We start from the raw sequence: 20,941 nt of genomic DNA, 5'->3' as shown, positions 1-20,941 counted from the left end.
AACAGTGCGCCGGCCACGTTCCAATATGGTCCACGCGACCTGTTTACGTTGCTATAATCAACCATTTCATTCTATTGTCAACAGTTCAACTTACGCACGGATGAAAGAATAAAGCTAGAATGTGGTATGGAAATTATTGTTTAAATATGACGGGAAACGGTGGTAACGTAACTAAAGGAAAGTAAAGTGTGAAACTGTAAGTAAAAATGGAACGAGATTTTTGTCAAACAATTATATCTACATTTTAAATCACCTTATTTGCGACGATTACAAAAAAGGAGAGATCCTATTGTTCATCACGCATCACATCGTTCTTTCCATTGATGGTTCTTTTCACTGCGTTTTGTACAGTCCTATTCTGGAATTTTACAAGGACACAGTTTTTCTGAGCAATCTTATTTTGCACAAATAAATGTTTTGAATTTTCACAATATAGCCTAATAGTGGTATCAAATTTAGATTTTGACATAGCTACATATAGCCTACATACATACAGTAAGCATACATACAGAGCCAATTAAGTTTAAATACATATATATCCAATACAGTTTAACCCTGTGCATATGTGACAAATAATATAATATGTGACTTCTCCTGATTGAAATGCTATTAGTAGCCTACAGTATTTGCCACGTAAAGCCCTAGACGGGCTATTGTTGGCCCCTGGGGATCAGGAGTCCTGGGGAAGTTAGGTAACAACACCAGCCACATTTATATACTTTCTGAAACAACATGACATTCATCTAGTCTATGATATATCCATACGTTTTCCTTGGCAACTTCAATATGAAGAATGCACTATATGATCATGCCTGCGTTTCGGCTAATTATAGTGTAGTTTGTGACCTTTTCTCACTTGTGAGGTCATTATGTCTGTATTGTATTGACGTGTCTGGATCACAACAAGCAATTGGACACTATTTTAATATCATATTGTCACATTAAACATTTTCCTAAATGAAGGTGTGTTTAATCAAGTTACCACAAACCATCACAAAGAAAACCATATAGTATTTTTCTGCAAAGAGTACTTAGTTTCAGTTGCGTGAACTGGATTTAGGGAGAACTTGGTGCAGGCAGGAATGTACACGGAGCAGTAGATCAGTATGGTGGGTTATAGGGCCCCACAGAAAATGTTCAACCCAGATTCTTCAATCAGATTAATCTGACCATCAGCCTGTGGCTCTGGTTACCATGTTATGCTGATATGAATTTGAGATTTGTTGTCAATTTATTTTCCAGAGAACTTGACTCTTGGTACACCACTGCCTGACACATATTCAACAAAGGGAAAACATGTTAGACATGATTTCAAATAAATATATACTGTATATTTTTTACATTAATGGAGACTCTTAATACACTCAATGGGCTATTGGTGCCTTATTTCATTCTAAAATAAATTATCAAGCTCTTTTTATTGTTTGATACTCCTGAAAAGGTGAGGCCATGCCAGGTGTGATGGACAGCCAACAATGATTTACAATGATGTATTTATTATACTGACACTCAAAAACACAGTACAACAAGCCATCATACATTCACATTGCTGTTTTCACAACTCATCTTTTGAGTGCACAGGTGAACCTGGATGTACAGGTTGAGCAATGCGCACATGCTCCTTGTTGTCTCGAAGTAGAGCTTCAATGTCACTTTCTGTAAAGGGGGTTTTGGAACTCTATCACAAAAGATAAACAGTGTTAGTTCTTATATGAGCAATTTAGCCTAATGATAATAATGTATATGTGTTTAAAGATTATCCCTAAAGCCTACCTCAGAAGACTGATGTTTCACCCCTATACATGCCCTGGACTGCTCATAACACAGGACTACATCCAGATGCTTTGGTTCTTTATTCACCAAAGCTACATGAAGCTGGTCATAATGAGACTCTAGATGGAGAGTAAAAAAACTTGATTGATTCATAAGAGTGTAAAAAATATGCAAATTCATTGTTATTTCTTCCTGATTTTACCTAAAAATTGCACACAGGAGGATGTCATTGTGTCCTTCGAGTCATGGTCATGTTTGTAGGACATCAGTTTTTCACATACACCCCCGGCGATGAGGTTCTCAACTACCGTCTGTCTGCTCTCATTTGGGGCTTCCTTCATGGCTTTCTCAATCTCTGACGGGGCAGTAAGCATATTTAATTTTACAGAAAATAGTCAAAACAAGTGGCACTTGGTTGATCCTTCATTGCGTATCATTTAAATCTTTGGTTCTTAAGCAAGCTCAATAGTTATCCCCCATACCTCGTGCTGTTGTTAGACAATTCTCACAATAGGCATCTGGCAAAAAGAAAACAGTCAACAGAAACCAAGACTAGCCAAACTACAAATTATATCATGACTCAGGAATGCAGAAGAAGTGTAGCATTTCATTTACTTACAGCGGTCCATGTCTTCAGGCTGCACAGGAAGAAGGTAGCACATACACATTAGAAAAATTAAAATTTTCATTGTTAGTGATCGTAAAACAAGCAACCTTCTATAAAGTCAGAACAGAGAACTGGTTTAATAATCTTCCCTTTCACCTGTGGTCATGTGATCTCAAGGACAATGGGATTGCATTACCATCATTCCACAAATGAAAAGTGTCCAGTTTTTCAGGTTTTCTCTGACTGCTCAGACTGAGTGGTTTTTGGTCTTGAACAGGGGTCTCAATACTGTAAACTCAAAGTACACATTTTGACACTTTAGGATTCACATTTGAGGAAGACTCAAGAAATGCAGTATTTTAAATAAGGAAGATTTAATTTGAACAGGTGAAATACTATTGGGCTTTAAGGTCACAGTAATTTAGTGAGAAGAGATAAGCACTGCAGTAAACAATGGGATTGTGTTGCCATGACTATATTTTTAAAGCATTTTTTTCTAGGATGGAGATAGTCTTAGCTACCATATGAACTTAATTTACAGAATTACAAACAAGTCAGGATATCAGTTTTCTTCAGTGCTCTCTTTGTTTGAGCTTACTAGTTTAAACAAGCAACATTAGCCTACTCTTTCATTTTTTGTAGACTCCTTCACTATAAATGGCTACTTTGACTCAACTGTGAGAACTCGAGAATCAATATTATTCATATCTTAGTTAATTTTTCTAAATCATTTCCTCTGCTAGGCTTCAGATGAGAGACGCGTTAGGAAACTGTTTTATATTTTTTCTATTAGCCTATGTGTATGCATTTTCATCATCATCATCATCATCATCATTGGTGGTAGCTAGCAGCATTAGCTAGTAGTTTTTTATTAATTCACTGTTAGTTGTTGTTTACGTCCGCGGCCACTAAGTGATGCTGTTTAATATCGAAAGTTAGCTGCAGGATAGGCCTACAAGGCGTTTTGACAGATCCCATATATAGTCATTTTTACCATATTAGGATTGACGGTTGTGACGCTCTTGTCTCAACGGAAAGTATGACCGTGTGCGGGAAAGGCGAACGTTAGATGAGGTCCACTCTTCTGAGGAGTAGCTAAATGTGCAACTGCTTGTGAATCTTTAACGAACTGGATACTTCAAGATAAACACAACTGAATGTCACCAGCGTCACAGTCAACATGTGAGTATAGTCTAACTTCTGTATTGATAATTATGTAGCCTATATACATTTCACATGCGCTATCCTGAACTGTCAGCTACTTCTCCAATCTTAGATTTGGTGATAGCACTCTTCCCGTTTTGCTCTGTGGTGCAATGTTTTTGGGCACACGTGTTGTATCTTCGTGGACTGTTTGTATCTGCAGAGGTTTAACTGATAATAAGACGCACTTAAACATAGAAGAGAAGCCCATAAAGAAGCCAGGATAGTGACTTCAGCTTTTGTTTTTTTCCTGACCAGTACAGTAGCAGGAAGCTAAATTGGGCTAATTTCTTGTAGCCTATATGGTCTCTGGACATTGGGTCTTCTACGGATTCATTGAATCTCAAACTGCAAAAATGGGAAGGCTTATACAATTGCCTTGCCATGAATCCCAATGTAACTTGCACCTCCTGTCTGTTGTGGTTATTTTTTTGAACTTCTCATTAGCAAAGTATCCTTGCGGAGGGGCTTAACTTCTGTACACTTCCGTCTTCGTTTAAATCCGCGAGACTATCGTATTTTTTACGACAGTAAAAGACTACTGGATTGTCTTGCTAAACCAAACGGGGTTTGTTAGTCAGGAAGCATGTGCAAGATGTTCTCTCTGGCTTTCGGCTGTTCCAGACACAGGACTGGAGTGTTGGCTTGAAGTAGAGGGGATATCGGAGGTAAGTAACTATCTACACTTGTTGTGGTTCCCAACCTTTTGGCTTGTGACCTCTTTATGAAAGCAGTGGCTTGTTGAGGCCCCTTGTCACTTTTCAGATTTCTGTTGAGTTCAACCAAAAAGACATCCCCTCTAAACTAACATGCCTTCATTTTAGTAACGATTTGAGCCTCCAAGAAGTAAATATTTTAAGTAATTCACAAAATATGAAGAAATTAGTCCACAAAATACTACAGATTTTTTGTGGCAGAACTTTTTTTTTCTTCCCTCTTTAATTGATAATCTAATGACCCCTTCGATTTATCTTTTGACCTATAGGAGTTTTTCACAGGAAACATTTTGACATGTCACAGTAGGAAAAGCACCGGTGGAAATTTAGTAAATTATTGATTTCAGGGTCCTGTGCATGCTGACTCACCGTCCTCTGGCTGGGACACTTGAATAGAATAGAGCCATTGTTAAAGTAAAACCTTTTACTTTTTTATGACAAGTCAAAATGTCTGCTGTGAAAATAACCTATTGGAGGGCCCCAACCCCTAACCACTGGACTTAACTACCAAACTACATAAGTAAAATTGACTTTAATCTTTTTAGTTACAGCAGTAACATTCTGCTTATTATTGATGAATCCATACTACCAATCTTATATATAAGACACCAATCAAGGGCCATTTAGCTGATGATACTTTTTGTACTTTTAGTAGGAGGATTTTAAATGCAGTGCATTATTACTTGTACTAGAGTATTGTTTTATCTAGGCTGCAACAGGGAGTGGGATAGCAATGTCTCAATCAGATTGGTCCAAAGTTCATCTAAATGAAGTTTATAGACTTCTGTCCAGTAGATGGCGCCTCACCCATGCCCTTGTTTGCTTTCATCAGTTCTATAATAGGATTTAAATCTAGGTATCAATAATATTTTATATATCTCTGTGCAAAATGTCCTGCTTCAACTGCGGAGAGGTCAGTGAAAGCCTTGCATTCAAAATTATACTTGAGTAAAAGTACATAACTACGACCAGCACTTAAAGTAAAGGACTCACTATGCAAAATCAATGCTTTAAGAGTGTTACATACCAGAGCCTTGAAGGTCCTGAAAGGTATTTTTTGATCTTATGTGCACACAATGATAGTTTTACATACAAGTTATTGTTGCATGCAGCAAGATATAGATACTCTAGGAGCTCTGCTGTTTGTTTGTTGCAGGACAAGTTGTAACTCTTATTCTTATTAGTACACGATGATGACTTCAAGCACAGTACCAGCACAGTCTTGCACAACTCCTACCTGAGAAGGTCTAATCAGACACAAATTAATAAACCTGTGTGGTAATTGGTTATTCATGTAGGTTAACACTTTCTCAAGACGACTTGTATTCACACCAAACATTTTGATGGAAAATACATTTTCAGAACGGGGTGTTTTGCTTTATGTGTGTGTGCTGACACATGCAGTGGTTTTCTCTTTCTCAAGCAATACTAATTCAGCTCCACTACTAATGAAAGATTCAGTAGAAAATGAAGAAGTACACATACAAGTGACTCACTTGTATGGTAGTTAACATTTTTGTCAGCGGTTTTCCTATTCCTACATCTTTGATTGTGTTGTTGCATCATAACTGAACGTATAGAGAGAACATTGTAATTACTCTTTTTTCAATGGCATTTTATTCTAATGCATTCTATTGCATTGGTTCATTGGTCAAATCCCACTTTAAAAAGTTTGTTTTATAGTAACTATATTGCAATAATGTTGTAACAATGCTGATGATTTTCACTGCAGTCTAAGGGGGGGGGGGTGGGGGGGTGGTATTGACCTCATGGACCTCAGGATTTTAAATTTCCTGACTAGGTTACTGCAGTTAAATGTGACAGAATATAGCACTGACTTTCCATCTTTGATTTCACACTTAACATGATAATTAAGAGCAATAACCAACATTGGTTGCTAGAAATTAATTAATTCCATCGGGATTAACTGATTTCTTTTTTTATTATAATATTAATATTATTATTATGTTATTGGGGTCATTTAAGACAAATGTTCCTTCTTGTGTTCATTGGATGAATTTTGGGATGTACTGTACGTCAACCAATTAAGTAGGACATAGGCCTATACCAGATGATGATGATGATGATGATGATGATGATGATGATAATAATTATTATTTATTAAAATACGTCATTAGTTAGTATATAGCATGATATCAAAAATGGGTTCAAGGTTGTTTTGGTGGCAGATATGATACGGGGGCATTCAGTTTAATTTGAAAGTCCCTTCGGGGGTCCAATGTGGACTAAACAACAGTGAGCTCCGTCTAATGCTTGGAGCCCCAGCAGCGGGCCGGGCTGCCGTTGCAGCGCTGCTGCTGTCCGCCAATAGATTTAAAGTGTGCGCCCTGGCCGACAATAGAGGGTCCGGGAGTGGGAGGATCAGCTCAGCAGCGATCCTTCTGGCTTTGTTACGCCCGGGAAGCCATTTTGGAAGTCTGCTTGTTGTGCACTAGCATAACACTCAAGCTACTTGCAAACTTTTGTGTTTTTCTACCAGGAAAAAAAACCGTTTAGCATCTGTGGGTCTGCAGTAATAAATCACCTTTGCGTCTCCGTGCTTCGGGATGCTGGCAGAAGTTTGCGCATCTTTCGTGATAGTAATGTGCGGGTCTTTTTCCTTCGGATTACGCTCTTAAAGAATAATAACATACATGGACTCGAACCACCCTGGCAAGTTGACATGCTAGTATAGCCTAATAGTATCCTTTACGTTAGTGTGGCTACAATTTTCTGTTGTGAATGTGTCATTTCGTTTTATTTTGTTCTTGCTCAGCTCCTTTACCCGCAACTAACGCGACATCAGGCCTTATGTTCTTGGGTGATGTTTACACATCTGCGACATAATCAGACATTACATGTGTAATCCGTCGCTGAAAGTGCATGTATTGACTGCGAATTGTTAAATGAATCTGTATGATTAGAAATGGGAACAGTGCTCCGTTGCCCATGCCTGTGTGCTTTCGCGAGTGACGGTTGTCTAAATACATGGCGTCTAAATTTAGCATTGGGCAATGTGAGAATGCAACTGGGCTTATATGTCATTTGACCGGACACTATGTGCAGTTATTATTAAACCAAATATGTGTTTTTAACGGCGCCGATCTAGACCAATGTTTTGACAGTAGCTGGCCTAGTCAGGACTGTAGTTCGCACTCTACGTCGCAGGTGGTTTGCGTAAAGGAGCCAGCAAAACAATCGTGTCCGGAGACAAACCGCACGGTGGGAAAGGTGTCACTGTGTAGCATGTTTATGACTGTTGGTGCGTGTTTGGAAGATGAACGCATGCTGTTTTTGTTGAACCTGTCTCTTGAATTATGAGCTCAAGGATTAAATGCTATACTATTTTAGAAAAGATTCAGTCACATGCTAAAATTAAAATCAATTGTTCTTTATTAAGAACGCCAGCATTACACCACACTCCTTATTCTCAATTCTGCAGTAGCTGTAGCACAGTTAATCTACTGTTGGAGGCTGGTATTTAATTTTGGAGTGTCCACATTCAGTGCTGGCATCATAATCCATTGCACCAGTTGACAAGTCAAAATAAAACTAATCCTGGCTGAATTAAGTAGTCCCCTTGGCTTTTGGATATTTGTTTCTGTTTATCCGTCTTTTCGGCTTGGAGACTTGGATTATGGGTCAAGATTTTGGAGGCGGATTTTAGGAAAGCCATCTGTTTTTCCGCTCAGTTGTTGCATTCACTCAGAATTTGGAGTAGAGTGACCTTGCTCAGTATATATGAGGAAGTTTTGGCGACACAGATTGGTATACAGCATGGTCGAGCTTGTTATGACCACAAATGCCAAATCAAATCGTCAGAGAGTTATTGTATTCTTTATGTTTGATAGAGCAAGGGTTGAACCCTTCTATAAACTGGCAAGACTCATTTAAGTTTTACCTTTTCATAACTGACTGCCTAAAAGTATGCTATGCCGTTTGGCTGACAATACACATCTAACGGCCAGTTTATTACAGTTTATGAGGTGCACCTGGCTAAAACTAATGCCGTTTAATACAACAGTCCTGTAATAAATCATATCCTCTCACATGTAGAACAAAAGAGTAGCGAAAAGTTAACCCAGATGTGTGTTTTTATCTTTATCCCTTTTAAAGGGGCCCGACCCCTACATAGAGAATCACTAATTTAGCCTATTGTAACTGATTATCAATGGGGTAAACAAAATAATAGAAACACCTCTGCAATACAGTTCAACAGCAACCCAAACTCCAGCCTCAAAATGACCATGAAACAACACACCTCTTTAAAACCGTTTCAACAAAACGTATATAACATATCCTTAGTGAAGGCAGGGTTTATAGCAGACAAGGCCTGCACGATTAATCCTTATAAAATCGTGATGTCAACTCACCCTGTTCACGAGCCGACTGCTTAACAAATGCTACTGCTTTCTTCTGAGACTTTTAAACATAGACTGTATGAAATAGGTTTTAAAATGCTCCAAGCGCTGCAATGCTCTCCCTTCTCTTCATTGAAGCCTCTATGTTTACAGGCCTGTGGTGATGCGTAATGTGCCATAGGTGCCGAAAACAATTTATGTTTGGTACTGCCAATTTGTTTTGTTTTTGTCATGGTTCATGTGTGCAATAAACATTATGCTTCATGAGAAACAAATTGTGGCAGAGAATTGTGATATCAATTCTAAGCTAAAAAAATAGTGATTCATATTTTTCAGCGAATTGTGCAGGCCTTCAGCAGACTGCATTAGTTTTAGCTAATTTAACCTAATAAACTGGCAGCTGCTGAATGTATAATTATAACTGAATTTGCACAGAATGTTCACATGATGCAAATTTCCCTGTGAAAAGCTCAACCCTCGGAGCAGTTGTTTCCCGCCCATTGCCTAAAACTCAGCCCCACCCCTTGCTGTTTTACTTGGTTTCATAATACAGTTCTTGATGTGCGTGGAGCTTACCCAGGCAGCCACTGTAGGAGTAGCTTTCCTGGTGAGGAGTCTACTTAATGTAGCAGGAGTGAGGATCGTCATTCTCTCTGTCCTGTCTCTACCAGCCATTCTCCTCACTTTCTGACCGGAGGAGAAGACACTAGTTATTTATAACTGCTTCACTGGCGTCTGTTTTCTACGTCCACAACCAGCCGGAGCCGACATGCAGGAAGAGGTTGGCCAACTCTCGTCCACTGTCAGAACCACAGTAGCGTTGTTGTGTTCCTGTGGAAAAGGAATGTCCTGCAGCTCTCATTAGGGCCTGCTGGGCTTTCTGACATTATTTGTAGAGTGTAGCAGTAAGCAGTGGAGTATTCTTGTAAAGCAGCCTGATGATTAGCACTAGAACTGATTTGGGAAGAAGCAGGGAATTTACCCGTTTTAATGTGTTTTTTAAACCAAAATACACATTAAATTGGTAAAGTCCCTAATTACACAGCGGCAGAACTTAAGCTCATTAGCAGGAACTAATTTGTCTGCAAGAGACCGGCTGAACAAGGAATGCATGGATTTTTGTGAGTGTGTATGGTTGTTAGTTTGTTCCCCTCCACCATGTCAACTTTGGCTTAAATAATCCTATCCCTTGCATCCTGATTCTTGCAGTCTAAACAAAGAAGAATGACCATGGATTTTTCGCAACTGCACACATATACGCCGCCACAGTGTGCTCCAGAGAACACCGGCTATACCTACTCTCTCAGGTGAGACAATGCTGGGTTGCGACGCGCTGGCTGCATCATTAAGCAGTCAGGCCCATGGCGTTTCAGTTAAACCCTGCCTGTCATTTGTGATTCCGAGCATCTCAGCGAAAGAAACAAAAAGGTCTTTGAGACCCGGCTGTTGCATTTTAATCGAGGCTTTGTAAGTGTACGTAGTGTCAACCATCTACTCGATATTCCTTTTGCTTTGGTATTGTTTCCTCCTGAACATAGTATGCTATTTAAGCTCTGTCAACCTTAATGTTATTTTAATAACTGTCAGTTGACTCATGTCTTTGTCAGTATAAAATAATTGCCAGATTATGCCAGAGGTTGTTTTACATTCACTGCTGGTTTACTGCCAAAAGAAAAAACCTTTAAGAGCAATGAGCCGACTTAATGTTGTTTTTAGGAAGCAGCTTGCTTTGATAGTTGTTTCCCAGTTATTTTGAAAATTGGTTACAATTACAGCATGACATGTTTGAAATGTGTATTTACTTTGATTGCATTGTTTTTTAACTTGCAGAGGAATTTTTTTTTTTAAACTTGCAAAGGTTTTGTAAGTTAGTTACTTTTTTTCTAAATGCCCCAAACAATCCTGTGGTTTTGATGACTCAGCCGCGTGCGTGCGTGCGTGCGTGCATGTGTGTTAGAGATTGTGGAGCTTTTCAAAGAGTAAAAACAGAGCATGCACCCTATGTTAGTCTTTTACTATATATTGTAGAATTGCGGTGCCAACTTTAGATTTTTTTTTCCAGCTTTTGAGAAGTTAAAGTCAGTTTAAGATTTACAGTTCACACCACACCTGTAACACCAACCTCTCCCATCACACTCTTCACCCATGCATTCTTTTTCTTTTTTTTGGGCTCCTCATCACAGCTCCTACTGTAGGTGTGGTTGACGCCTCACCAGAAAAGTCTGTGCATGTGGAGGAATGTTGTTGTCTTCAGTGCTGTCACCATTGATGTCGGCAGCTCTCGCAACAGAGAAAGGGTGTGTAGGTCAGGGAGTGAAATATCACCTTGCCCCATAATTAACTCACTTTCTGACTTTGGGGAAATGAAGAGTGAATGCATGACTTTTGGCAGCAGAAGCCTTCCATCATTGTGAGAGTGTAAAAAAGTGTTTTAAGAAGCCGTGCTCTCCCTTCTAGCTGAACAAGTGTAGGCTCTAAGTTGTAATTACATGTCACATTATGTGTATTCGTTGCATTCTATATTTTGTACAGTATGTCGGCAGCCTTTATATTTTTTATAGCTTGTAGGAATGGTTGATGCGCAGTGGGAATTTGCCTGTAGGGTGTTTCATGTAGACTAGCTCTACACTGATTGTATCATGACATAAATGGTAAAGCAAATGGCAAACAAAACCTCAACATCCTCATGATTTCAGGACAGCTTTGTAGCATACAAAGTGCATTCCAGTAATGTGAAAACTTGTTTTATGAGTCACACTGGACTGAGGCAAAGCAAGATGAAAGTACAAAAGCTTATTTAACACCCCGCTTGAATCTGCCAGGTACTAGGTAGACGAAAGGCTGGAACAAGCTAATCGTGTTCCTTTGAATGCAGTCAGCTGAGAATCTATTAATGAACCTCACAGTCACAACCTTGGCCCTGATCCCAGGATTAGGCTAATAGTTTGTACTTCTCGACTAGCTAGTTGAGAGATCTGTAGTTTTTATTAGCCTATGTGTACTGCAGCTGAGTGATTCTCGGGTCTCCTGAAAAACAAATTTTTATTTTTTTAAATTTAAATCAGCTTACTGAAGGCGGTTACATGTCTTTATCCTAGCTTCTATACTAAGTAAATAGCAGGACAGCCACACAGTAAATGTTATATTTGCTGCTTAGTCAAAGTTTAGAAATATGACCCATCAGAGAGCCTGACTGCTGATTGTGTGGAGACCTCCGAGCCTGCCTGTGGCCTACAGTGAATACAAGAGAGCAGTGAAGGGACGGACGGAGTCAGGTGACAGAAACCGTTGGCCCATCTGTTGTCAAAACTCAAAAGGGCAGCGACAAGTTTTGTGCCATTGAATGGTCCAAGAGGGAGAAGAGGCTAGCCACTCACTTTCTGTTTTCGTCCACATACCAGGGAGAGACCCTTACAACTTGGACCACCCACCTTGAATTTATTTAATTAATATTGTAAATACGGTGAGGAAAACACTTTTATGAATAGATCTACAGTATAACCCAAACAAGGTTTTTATTAGTGAATTGGGAGGTTTTAATGCTTTCACTTCCTCACAGTTGCTTTTACTCTCCTCCTTTACTGGACTGATTTAGTGATTTCAGTTTTCAGAGCGTGTAATCTTGTTTGACCAATATCTGGGTCGTATTAAAGATATGAAAAGGTTGTATTGTACAATGAGGGATTTGAAAACACACTTTCCATTCACAGGTCATAAAGAATACAGATAGATTTAGCAAACCTTTTAATTTTCAAGGTTCTGTTTTTCAGTTTAATCATAGGTTTCACATTACATCTTGAATTTAAATGTAATTGAAATCTACTTATTAATATAATCATGATCTAACATTTTTAAAATGTTAACCCTTCCTTTTGAAAACCGGTCATATTTCCCTAAAAATAATATATGTCTTGTTAAAGTATAATATAAAATTCTTAGTAAAGCTTTTGGACAAATAAATGTTAACTGAAAGTAACACCCAGGGAAGGGCTTTGCAATAGCCATACATTTACACACACAAATACCAGCTCTCTGATACACCATCGTTGGCAAAAAGGAGTCGGAATTGAATAATTGATAAAGCTTTGTGATTTGTATTCCAGTTGGAAAGTGGTACAGTGGTTCTTTACACTCTGTGATCAAGCATTGAGCTGTTCCACCTCTTGAAAGACCGATAGACTGCGCCCATCTTGTCACTGAATGCAGGAGTGTGTGACTGTGTTTGGACTCAGATACAGACCCCTCATATTGTATAATGGTGGAAGTGGGTCAGTCGGGCTGGGGCCTCTGGCTGGAGTGTTTTATCCCCACAAGTCATAGTTGACCCATGACTGTAGAAGCAGCAGCACTGATCGGGTCATCTGATTCTGTATGTGGCTGTCTGGGAACAGCAGCAGATGAATTACGTAAAAGATAAATATAAGAAGAGATATTAAACGTACAAATTCAACCTACCAGCCTCACAAAAATCTGTATGAATCCAAATATCCTGAACCTAGTTGAAACTGCAATTCTATTAAGACTATGAATTACATTTTTAAACAATTATTTTTTTGTTGAACATTCTTCTAATAGCAAACATATACAATACAGTTGGTGCTTTCATAAGCGAGTCACGCTCTGCAAGACAAGGTTCGGGGATGTCAGTTGGACAGGTGCTGCTGTCACAGTTGTTCTGACATCTGGAGTGTACTTTCGTACATGTGCCACTGGTCAAGTGCCATGCAAGCAAATGACAGCAGCTGGAGTCAACACGTGCCATAGCAATTTCTTTTTGAGGGTTAGACCCCAAAAACACATTGTGACATTTCTACAACTGTTCCTTTCCATTTAATCTGTCACTACTATGATGATGTCTCCTGCATGCATAAAGCATGTGTGAAGTTATTTCAGGCATCGGAAGCGTTTCTGTTTCTGCATCAGCTAGGTTAGTGTTCATTTGTGTTACAGCATCTGTCGGAAATACTATATGTCCAGCCTCGGCTACTGATCAGTCTCTCTTGAGCCAGGGAGCTGTTCAAGTGTTTTCCATGGCAACCACAGCAGCCTGAAATGGCACTAGTATAGTGCTATAACGTGGCGAGCGAAGGACATCACACACGGAGAGAGAGAGTGGGCCAGAAGGAAAGTGGTTTCAGTGGGAGGGAAAGTGAGGGTGGGCTGGAACGATCGTCATCATAGTGCTAAATCCTACCCACCCAGAGATAGTTGGATGGGAATTCGAAGGCTCATCACTGGGTCCCAGACTCCCAGTTCCTTGCCCCTGGTAAATATAGGCCTTAGCACCACAGGGGAAAATACTTTTTGTAACGGTTTGAGGAAACTGAAAGGCAGAGTTTGTCTCCTCCACAGCTGAATTTCAGCAGGGAAAATGTGTGCAGTTTTATTTCAGTAAACACAGCATGGTCCCACAGTGTAAATGGGAGGAGAAAAATGAATTGTTGGGATTGTGTGATACAGTACTTTTGTTTACTTCAGCCAAATTACAGCATCCCAAGTCTCTAAAAGTATTTGTTGCTGGCAGTGTTCTAACCCATGATGAAGATTTAGAAGCATATTTGCTTGTGCTTGCACTATTCCCATATCACATTCTGTGCTATGTATCAGCGAGGAGGGAGAACAACTAATTGATGTAGTTAAGATGTGATTGTAGAGCCAAACAAACAAATTCCATTTTTTGAGATGGCAGTTCAGGCTCCTGGCTGTTTTTACATTTGCAAGCATACAATTGTGTTTTCTTTTCATCTGTCACACATGGTAGGACAAGAATCTCTGAGTAGTCTCACCCGAGAGATGCAGTACATACTCACGGCTAAATAACAAATGTTTTTCAGACAGCAACTGTGAGTGGCAGTTTTTGCGCGTAAGACTTTCATTCCGAACAACACGCCCCCTTGTCTTGTAAAAACTGTTTTCTTGTGAGTGTGTGTGACGATATAGACTTTCAAGCAAGCATCTGACACAGCTTTTGTAACCACACTTGCGGTTTTGAAGTAGAGATTTAAGACCCACGAGGTTTCTATAATCTAGTGTCTGTGTGTGTGTGTGTGTGTGTGTGTGTGTGTGTGTGTGTGTGTGTCTGTGTGTGTCTGTGTGTGTCTGTGTGTGTCTGTGTCAGTAGACTTTCATAGCGGAGCTGCAGATTAGGTCACATATTATAAAAATCTGGTTGTAATATATATGTTATAGCAGATTTAGCAACATAATGTTATGACTTTTTAAATTTTTAAATATGTTTGTACCTCTTTTTTTTTTTTTTGAAGTTTTTTTTATAAACTAAACTGAAACGCTTTGGAAAAACAACGGTGATTTGAAGGCATCGCCTTTGGTCTTTAGAAATTTGTATGGAATAGTTTTAGGACATTTTATTTACCAAGCAATTCATTGATTAATCTAGAAAATGATATGCAGATGAAAACAAAGAAAATATTCTTTAGTTGCAACCCTAAAAGTTATAAGTAAATAATAATATATAGTACCAAATCCGTGTCCTTGCATGTAAACTTGGTGTCTCATCGTGTCCACCCTGAATGCTTTGTGATGGAAGCTCACTTTTTTGCATATCCCATGGAAAGCAAGCAGAAGGTGGGTGGGTGGCACAGCAAACCAAACTGGAGGTGTAGACTTAGTAGAAGTGAAGTTACTAGAGTTACTTGTTGTCTCTGTCATTGAGGAATTTGTCTTCTGCGGCTCTCGGCCTAAATCTGAAAGAAATGATGACATGCCGGTTTACTGTTTTGGTTGTTGCTGTTAACGCCGTACTAGTTGCTTGTTGTCTCTCTGTCATTTTATCCTGATGAGCCAGCAAAGGTTGGCACTTCAAGTAAGGGTGCTTCCCTACGGGCAGATACTTTCCCAATGATGCAAACACATTCATCATGTTACATTTACGCCTGGATGAATGGCAAAGATCCAGTCACCCAATCCTGAGGCTGTCTGGAAGATCTGATACCAGTATGTGTGTGTGTGCACCTTGTAGTAATATACACATTTGTCTTAAGCAGGACATAGATCATATTGTTCTAATATGTAACATAAATGTGATAAAATTCTTGTTTTGTAGAGCTAACCTGATTCAGTAAACTCAACTTATTTTCATATTTGATCAATCCAATTTTTGTTTACTTACTGGTAAATTGGTTTATAAAATGAAATTAGTGAAAAATAGTTATTCAGCTTACTGTTGTAAAAGAAACAAATAGGTTTGATAAATCGACTGTTTTTTATGTGGTACGTAGTTTATGAAGTGCACCTGATTCTTAGTAATTATTTGAATTATTACCTTGCTCACTGCATGTCACTGTGCATAAGAACATGTGCTAAATAGCAATAAAAGCAAACCCAAAGCTTGTAAAATGTAGAATCCTGTATGATCTGATGCTCTGTTTAGTTGTGTATTGTAAGAAAGTCAGCTGTGCCCACTGAGTGTGGGAAGAGTATCAATGCTAAAGTGTTATGTAAGGAGAGAATCCAGGAAGCTGAATGTCAGGAATCAGGATGGAAGTGTCTTCTTTCTCCGTACTGTATGTCTAAGGTTCAAAGTTCTTTATTGATCGTGTGTTAATCACGGATTGCAGCAGGCAGAGCAGTTTGTGGTGGTTTGCGTCTTTTATTATCCTTTTGGCTTTCTTCCTGCACTGCTGGGTGTAGCGGTCCCCCCTGGATGGCAGCTCTCATCTGTCTCTTTACCTGTGTCTTTCCTCAGTTCTGAAAGCACAGTGTCCGTCTCTATTTGTATCACTGATGTGGGCCGTGGACGCCACCTGGGAGAGAGAGTGGCACACAGATTACTTTGGATTCCCGGAACAACTGAAAAGAGTGGTTGCGTTGTTCAAATAAAGATCTATGGAACTCTGTTCATGAGTTGCCAGGTAGAGCAGAAGGTGTGTCTGTCTGTAGGCTACACAGACAAGGTTTTTTTTCTTTCTCACACATAGACACACCCTGCCATGCCCTGGGGCTTCAATGCCCCAGGCTCTCAGTTAGTGACATTATCAATGAATCCACCTGAACCATTATGCTCTGGTATGATAAACTATGTTTTCATGCATTGTTTTTTTTAAGTGCACTTGTTTGTTGGCTATAAGGTGGAAGCAAGCTTTAATAACTTAGGAACTCTGCAGCTGTATATTGCAACTGTGAGGTTTGTTAATAAAATATTGTTATGTTAAGTGCTTGTTTGGTCAGTTGGCCCACTCAAATGAATATAAGCTCTGCATTCAACACAAAAACAAACTGCACTTCCCTACTGCTATTTTGCGACATTTGAATTTCAAATTTGAGTCTGACAAGCAGTGACGTAGATCGTGATGGACAGTTGATTGTTCTCTGCATTTCCACCCCTCCTGGGTTCAAGTACATCCTGAGAGTGTCTCCTCAATGGTCCCCATGTTCTCTACTTCAGGAAGCCACAGTGACTGTACTTTACCTTTCTGCTCATCTGTCCTTGCATGGCCTCTTGTTCTGGTTATTATTGGCACTGTTAACTATCCCTCAGGCAATTAAGTACATGCATATAGAGATACACAGATACATTTGTAACAATTGATGATTGATTTAAAGCTACCTTTTTGCTTGATTTTTTTCAATTGCACATGAAGTAACAGTTGGTATGAATGTTGAAAAAATTGAATTTACCATGTCATGCATTGGTATTGCTAGCTTGACTTGCTTATGTAGGTCACACTAATGTACTTTTTTTTGGTTTTCATACCATACTGCCTGTTTTAAATTATTTAGTGAGCTAGTTAGTGCCAGCAATAAATGCTACTTTCTAGGTGAGATTTGTTTGGTAGGTATGTGACTGGGAGAGCTCAGTTAAACACATGGACACACGGTCATGGGTTTGGACAGTTTTGTGTTGTTTTAAACTGAATTTCACCGACACTCCGCATGCGTTGATTAATCTTTCCTGTCAAAGATGTCCAGACAGAAAGACATCAGGAAAGTGTAGTTAAACTAAAGAGATGAAAATAGTTTGCTACTTTTGGTACAAATAGAAGTATTGTGGATCTAGTAAACTAAAATTCAATGAATATAAACACATGTGAACAAAGGTTCTGGTCCTACACATGTACTTACAGTAATTCCCCTTGACTAATGCTTAACAAGAGACACTAGCTCTGGTCAATTTCAGACCAACGCGGTACGGAGGGAGAGGTGCTGCCCTGGTCATGTGTTCAGAGAAAAGCCTGTTGGAGCAGGAGGCAGAGCAAAGACAAAAGCACATAATTGGCTCTCTCTCACTGTGTAGTCTGTTAAAAAAAGGTTTAAAGCCGGAGGGAGGGCCAAAGAGCAAAATGCACTGTAGAGTAACCATGCATGTACATACTGGTGATATTGCTCAGTGTATTTTGTCCTGTGTGCAATACTGCATTGATATAACGACTGCTTTGCAAGGGCCACAGACCGACTGCTTGTGCCTTAAACCAAACAACTCTAAACAGGGAAGGTCCTTCCTTTTCAAGCATCTAACAGGAAGTTTATTCTCTGTCCTCTAGTGACAGATAAAGTGCTTTGCCCCTCCTTTTCCCTCAACCCTCCCCATGCATGTCTGAGGAGTAATTCTGTCTGACCTAGTTGAGCCACATTCAGAGGAGTGTACACAGTTTGCAAAGCGCAGTGTGGTCAGCTCGTTTGTTTGTTGTTGTTATTGATCGCACAATATTTTATAAAAGATTCATGTTATGTTGCCTCTGAAACTGTACTTGCTTTAATACTGTAGAGAAAGAGGGCATAGTTGTGGTATTTGTAAGCTTTGTTTGTTTGTTTGTTTGTTTGCAGCTAAGAGAAATTATAAAAGTTGTTTTTAATATGGTTCTGCTGAATTTTGCAACTGGTGCCCTGTTGCCTGTTAGTCATGTGTGAATGTTAGTCTTGACTCTGCCTGCCAGGTGGGTGTGGCCCTGTGAGTCACAGCTGCACAACGCATGGCAAAGTCCAAATTTACAACATTCATGGTGTGTTTCCACTTACAGCTGGCTTTGGATTGCAGTAAGTAGAGCAGAATCTTTTTTTTTCTTTTTTCAGCCTACTTGCATACTTTGGGATGTTTATCTGGCAATTTGTTTTTTTCCAATTTGACATTCAGAAACACATTGCCTATTCTTTTTCTTGTTTTCTCCCTCCCTCGTGAGTGAGTCACTTCCTGTTAGGCCCACTGCCAGTGGCAGGGAAACAACTGCATCACAGCTTTCTGAACGGACGATCTGTTCCTGTGTTTTGTTTGTTTTTGTTTTTAAAAGAAAGCCTCACTGAAGATCGCACACATCAGGAAATATGCATGATTTCCCTGTTTAGTATTGATTTGAGGTTGGAGTTGCCCAAAGTTGTCTCCAAATTAATTTTTGTGCAGCAGAGATTACAAACTTCCCTCCCTGTGATTATCTGTCATGCAATACCTCCTTTCATCCAACCTTTTTTTTTTTCCTCCCCCACTTTCTTACTTTCCCGCTTTTTCTGCTCCTCTCTTTACTCTTGTCTCTCAGCTCCAGCTACTCCACAGCAGCGTTAGATTTTGAGAAGGAGCACCAGATTGCTGCCGTGTACGATTCGCCCAGGATGTCACGGCGGAGCCTGCGCCTCCAGACCGGTGGTGGTCACTATGGCAACGAGAGCCTGGCTGATTACTCCCAGAACCACAGCAGCAGCTACACCAGCACCAGGAGAGAGACACGGTGAGACTAGTAATGGCTACTAACACTCCCACACAGCTAATAAAGCAATTAAAGTAATTGAGAAGCACATAGCTCTGTGTAGAAAAGAGACAAAACATGCATTATTTGCATTAAGTTTTCTTGTTTTTAAGAAAGCAACATCTTTTTCAAAATTATTGAAAATAGGATATGATGTTTAGTATTTTTGTTAACAATGTCATATATGCAATATCATTCTATTATTATATTATATTAAGTGATCATTATAAAATCGGCTATAGGCGTATTGCCTGCAATAGCTGGACAGATGTTTTACAGCAGACTGTAGTGAAATGTGGGACACACTTATCCCTGAATACTGCTTTGATGGGTTGTTAGGAAAAGTGTGCTTCCAGTGTTGGTTAACTGAGTTTGGGAATTTTAACCGACAACTTGGCTACCTGACGCTTACCTGAGCATGTACAGAAATGCTCAAGGCTGATAGTGTGAGTTTATGGACAGACCCTACTGTACAATAATTTGTAGGAGTCCCGACATGCTTGTCATAGACGTATACATGCAACAAAACTCACACCTCTGCCTGTTTCCTATCTGTGCTCTCCCAGGACGCTCCGGAGCAAAAAGCAGCAGTCCAGTTCCAGCTCTCTGTCTTTATCCTTGAGCCAAGTCGACACACCGAGGAAAACCCTCTCCTTCTCAGCCGCCAATACTCCAATTAACAACAACAGCAACAGGAGCAGCGTCATTCAGGAAGCTAACACAGCATCTGATGCCTCTTTGCTCACTTCCATCGTGGACCAGTCCCATCTGAGACAACGCACCATCACCACCACCACCACCTCGACTTCTGTGGATGGACACTGGGGTCAGTTGTTGAAAATGTGCATTCCAAAAATTTGTAAAACGTTAATTGAGAATGTTTTAATCCAATTCCACCTTGAGGGGTAAACGACTTTTTATGTTTTCCTTTGACAACAAGTAGGTTGATTTTATTTTAAAGTTGTATTTATTCAGTCAGTTATTCTTGGTTGTCATTGGCATTATCTAAAGGGTCTTCTGTCTGCTGTAGAGTTCCCCCACAGTGTTTGAGTGATTCATTTGGCCTTCATCACAAAGCAAGTTTCATTCATTCTGTTCTCTATTGTAGCTGTGTTGACCAACTATTTCTTAATTAGTAGCAAGAAAGTAATTAATCAAGGGTGAAGTATATAATGAGATAACATTAATCTATGGATCTGCATAGCAAATAAGGCACTGTAGAATGCAAAAGGTTATCAGTAACAAATGCAATAGAAATGGAAAAAATATACAATAGTAAATAGTAGTTACAGATTATCTAGCCTATTAAATGGTCAATATTTTTTTATTTTTATGTTAAATAAAGTGTGAAGGATAATTACTGTTACTGTGCTATTATGTCTCTCAAACTATTATAATGAAAAAATGTATAAGTAATATAGACCCTTATAACACTTAACACTGAGATTGTTTTTGATGCTTAGAAATATGTGTTATGTAAAAGCTAGACTTGTATACCTGATACTTTTTAGGTATTCAAGAAAGTCACTAGATACATTTACTCAAGTTCTGCATTTTAGTGCATTTCTTACTTGTACTTTTAATTTT

General features: G+C 39.3%; 1 protein-coding gene across 10 annotated transcripts in view; it reads left to right on the top strand.

Annotated features, from left to right (window-relative positions):
• Nucleotides 1-3,319: 3,319 nt before the first annotated feature.
• Nucleotides 3,320-20,941, top strand: part of sun1b (Sad1 and UNC84 domain containing 1b) — a 30,527-nt gene continuing 12,905 nt past the window's right edge. For 4 of the 10 annotated variants that reach the window (XM_032538518.1, XM_032538517.1, XM_032538513.1 and 1 more), the window contains exons 1-4: nt 9,092-9,441; nt 9,870-9,967; nt 19,148-19,336; nt 19,921-20,180. In XM_032538518.1, coding sequence (XP_032394409.1) covers nt 9,430-9,441; nt 9,870-9,967; nt 19,148-19,336; nt 19,921-20,180 — 559 coding nt within the window. In that variant the 5' untranslated portion in view covers nt 9,092-9,429. Of the gene's footprint in view, nt 3,563-6,706; nt 6,973-9,091; nt 9,442-9,869; nt 9,968-18,927; nt 18,972-19,147; nt 19,337-19,920; nt 20,181-20,941 lie in introns of those variants that run through there. The other 6 variants (XM_032538512.1, XM_032538509.1, XM_032538510.1 and 3 more) reach the window with 5 other exon arrangements.

The sequence above is a fragment of the Etheostoma spectabile genome, chromosome 15 (genome assembly GCF_008692095.1).
Source record: "Etheostoma spectabile isolate EspeVRDwgs_2016 chromosome 15, UIUC_Espe_1.0, whole genome shotgun sequence".
Taxonomy (NCBI): Eukaryota; Metazoa; Chordata; class Actinopteri; order Perciformes; family Percidae; genus Etheostoma; species Etheostoma spectabile.
This window is presented reverse-complemented; position numbering and strand designations above follow the sequence as displayed.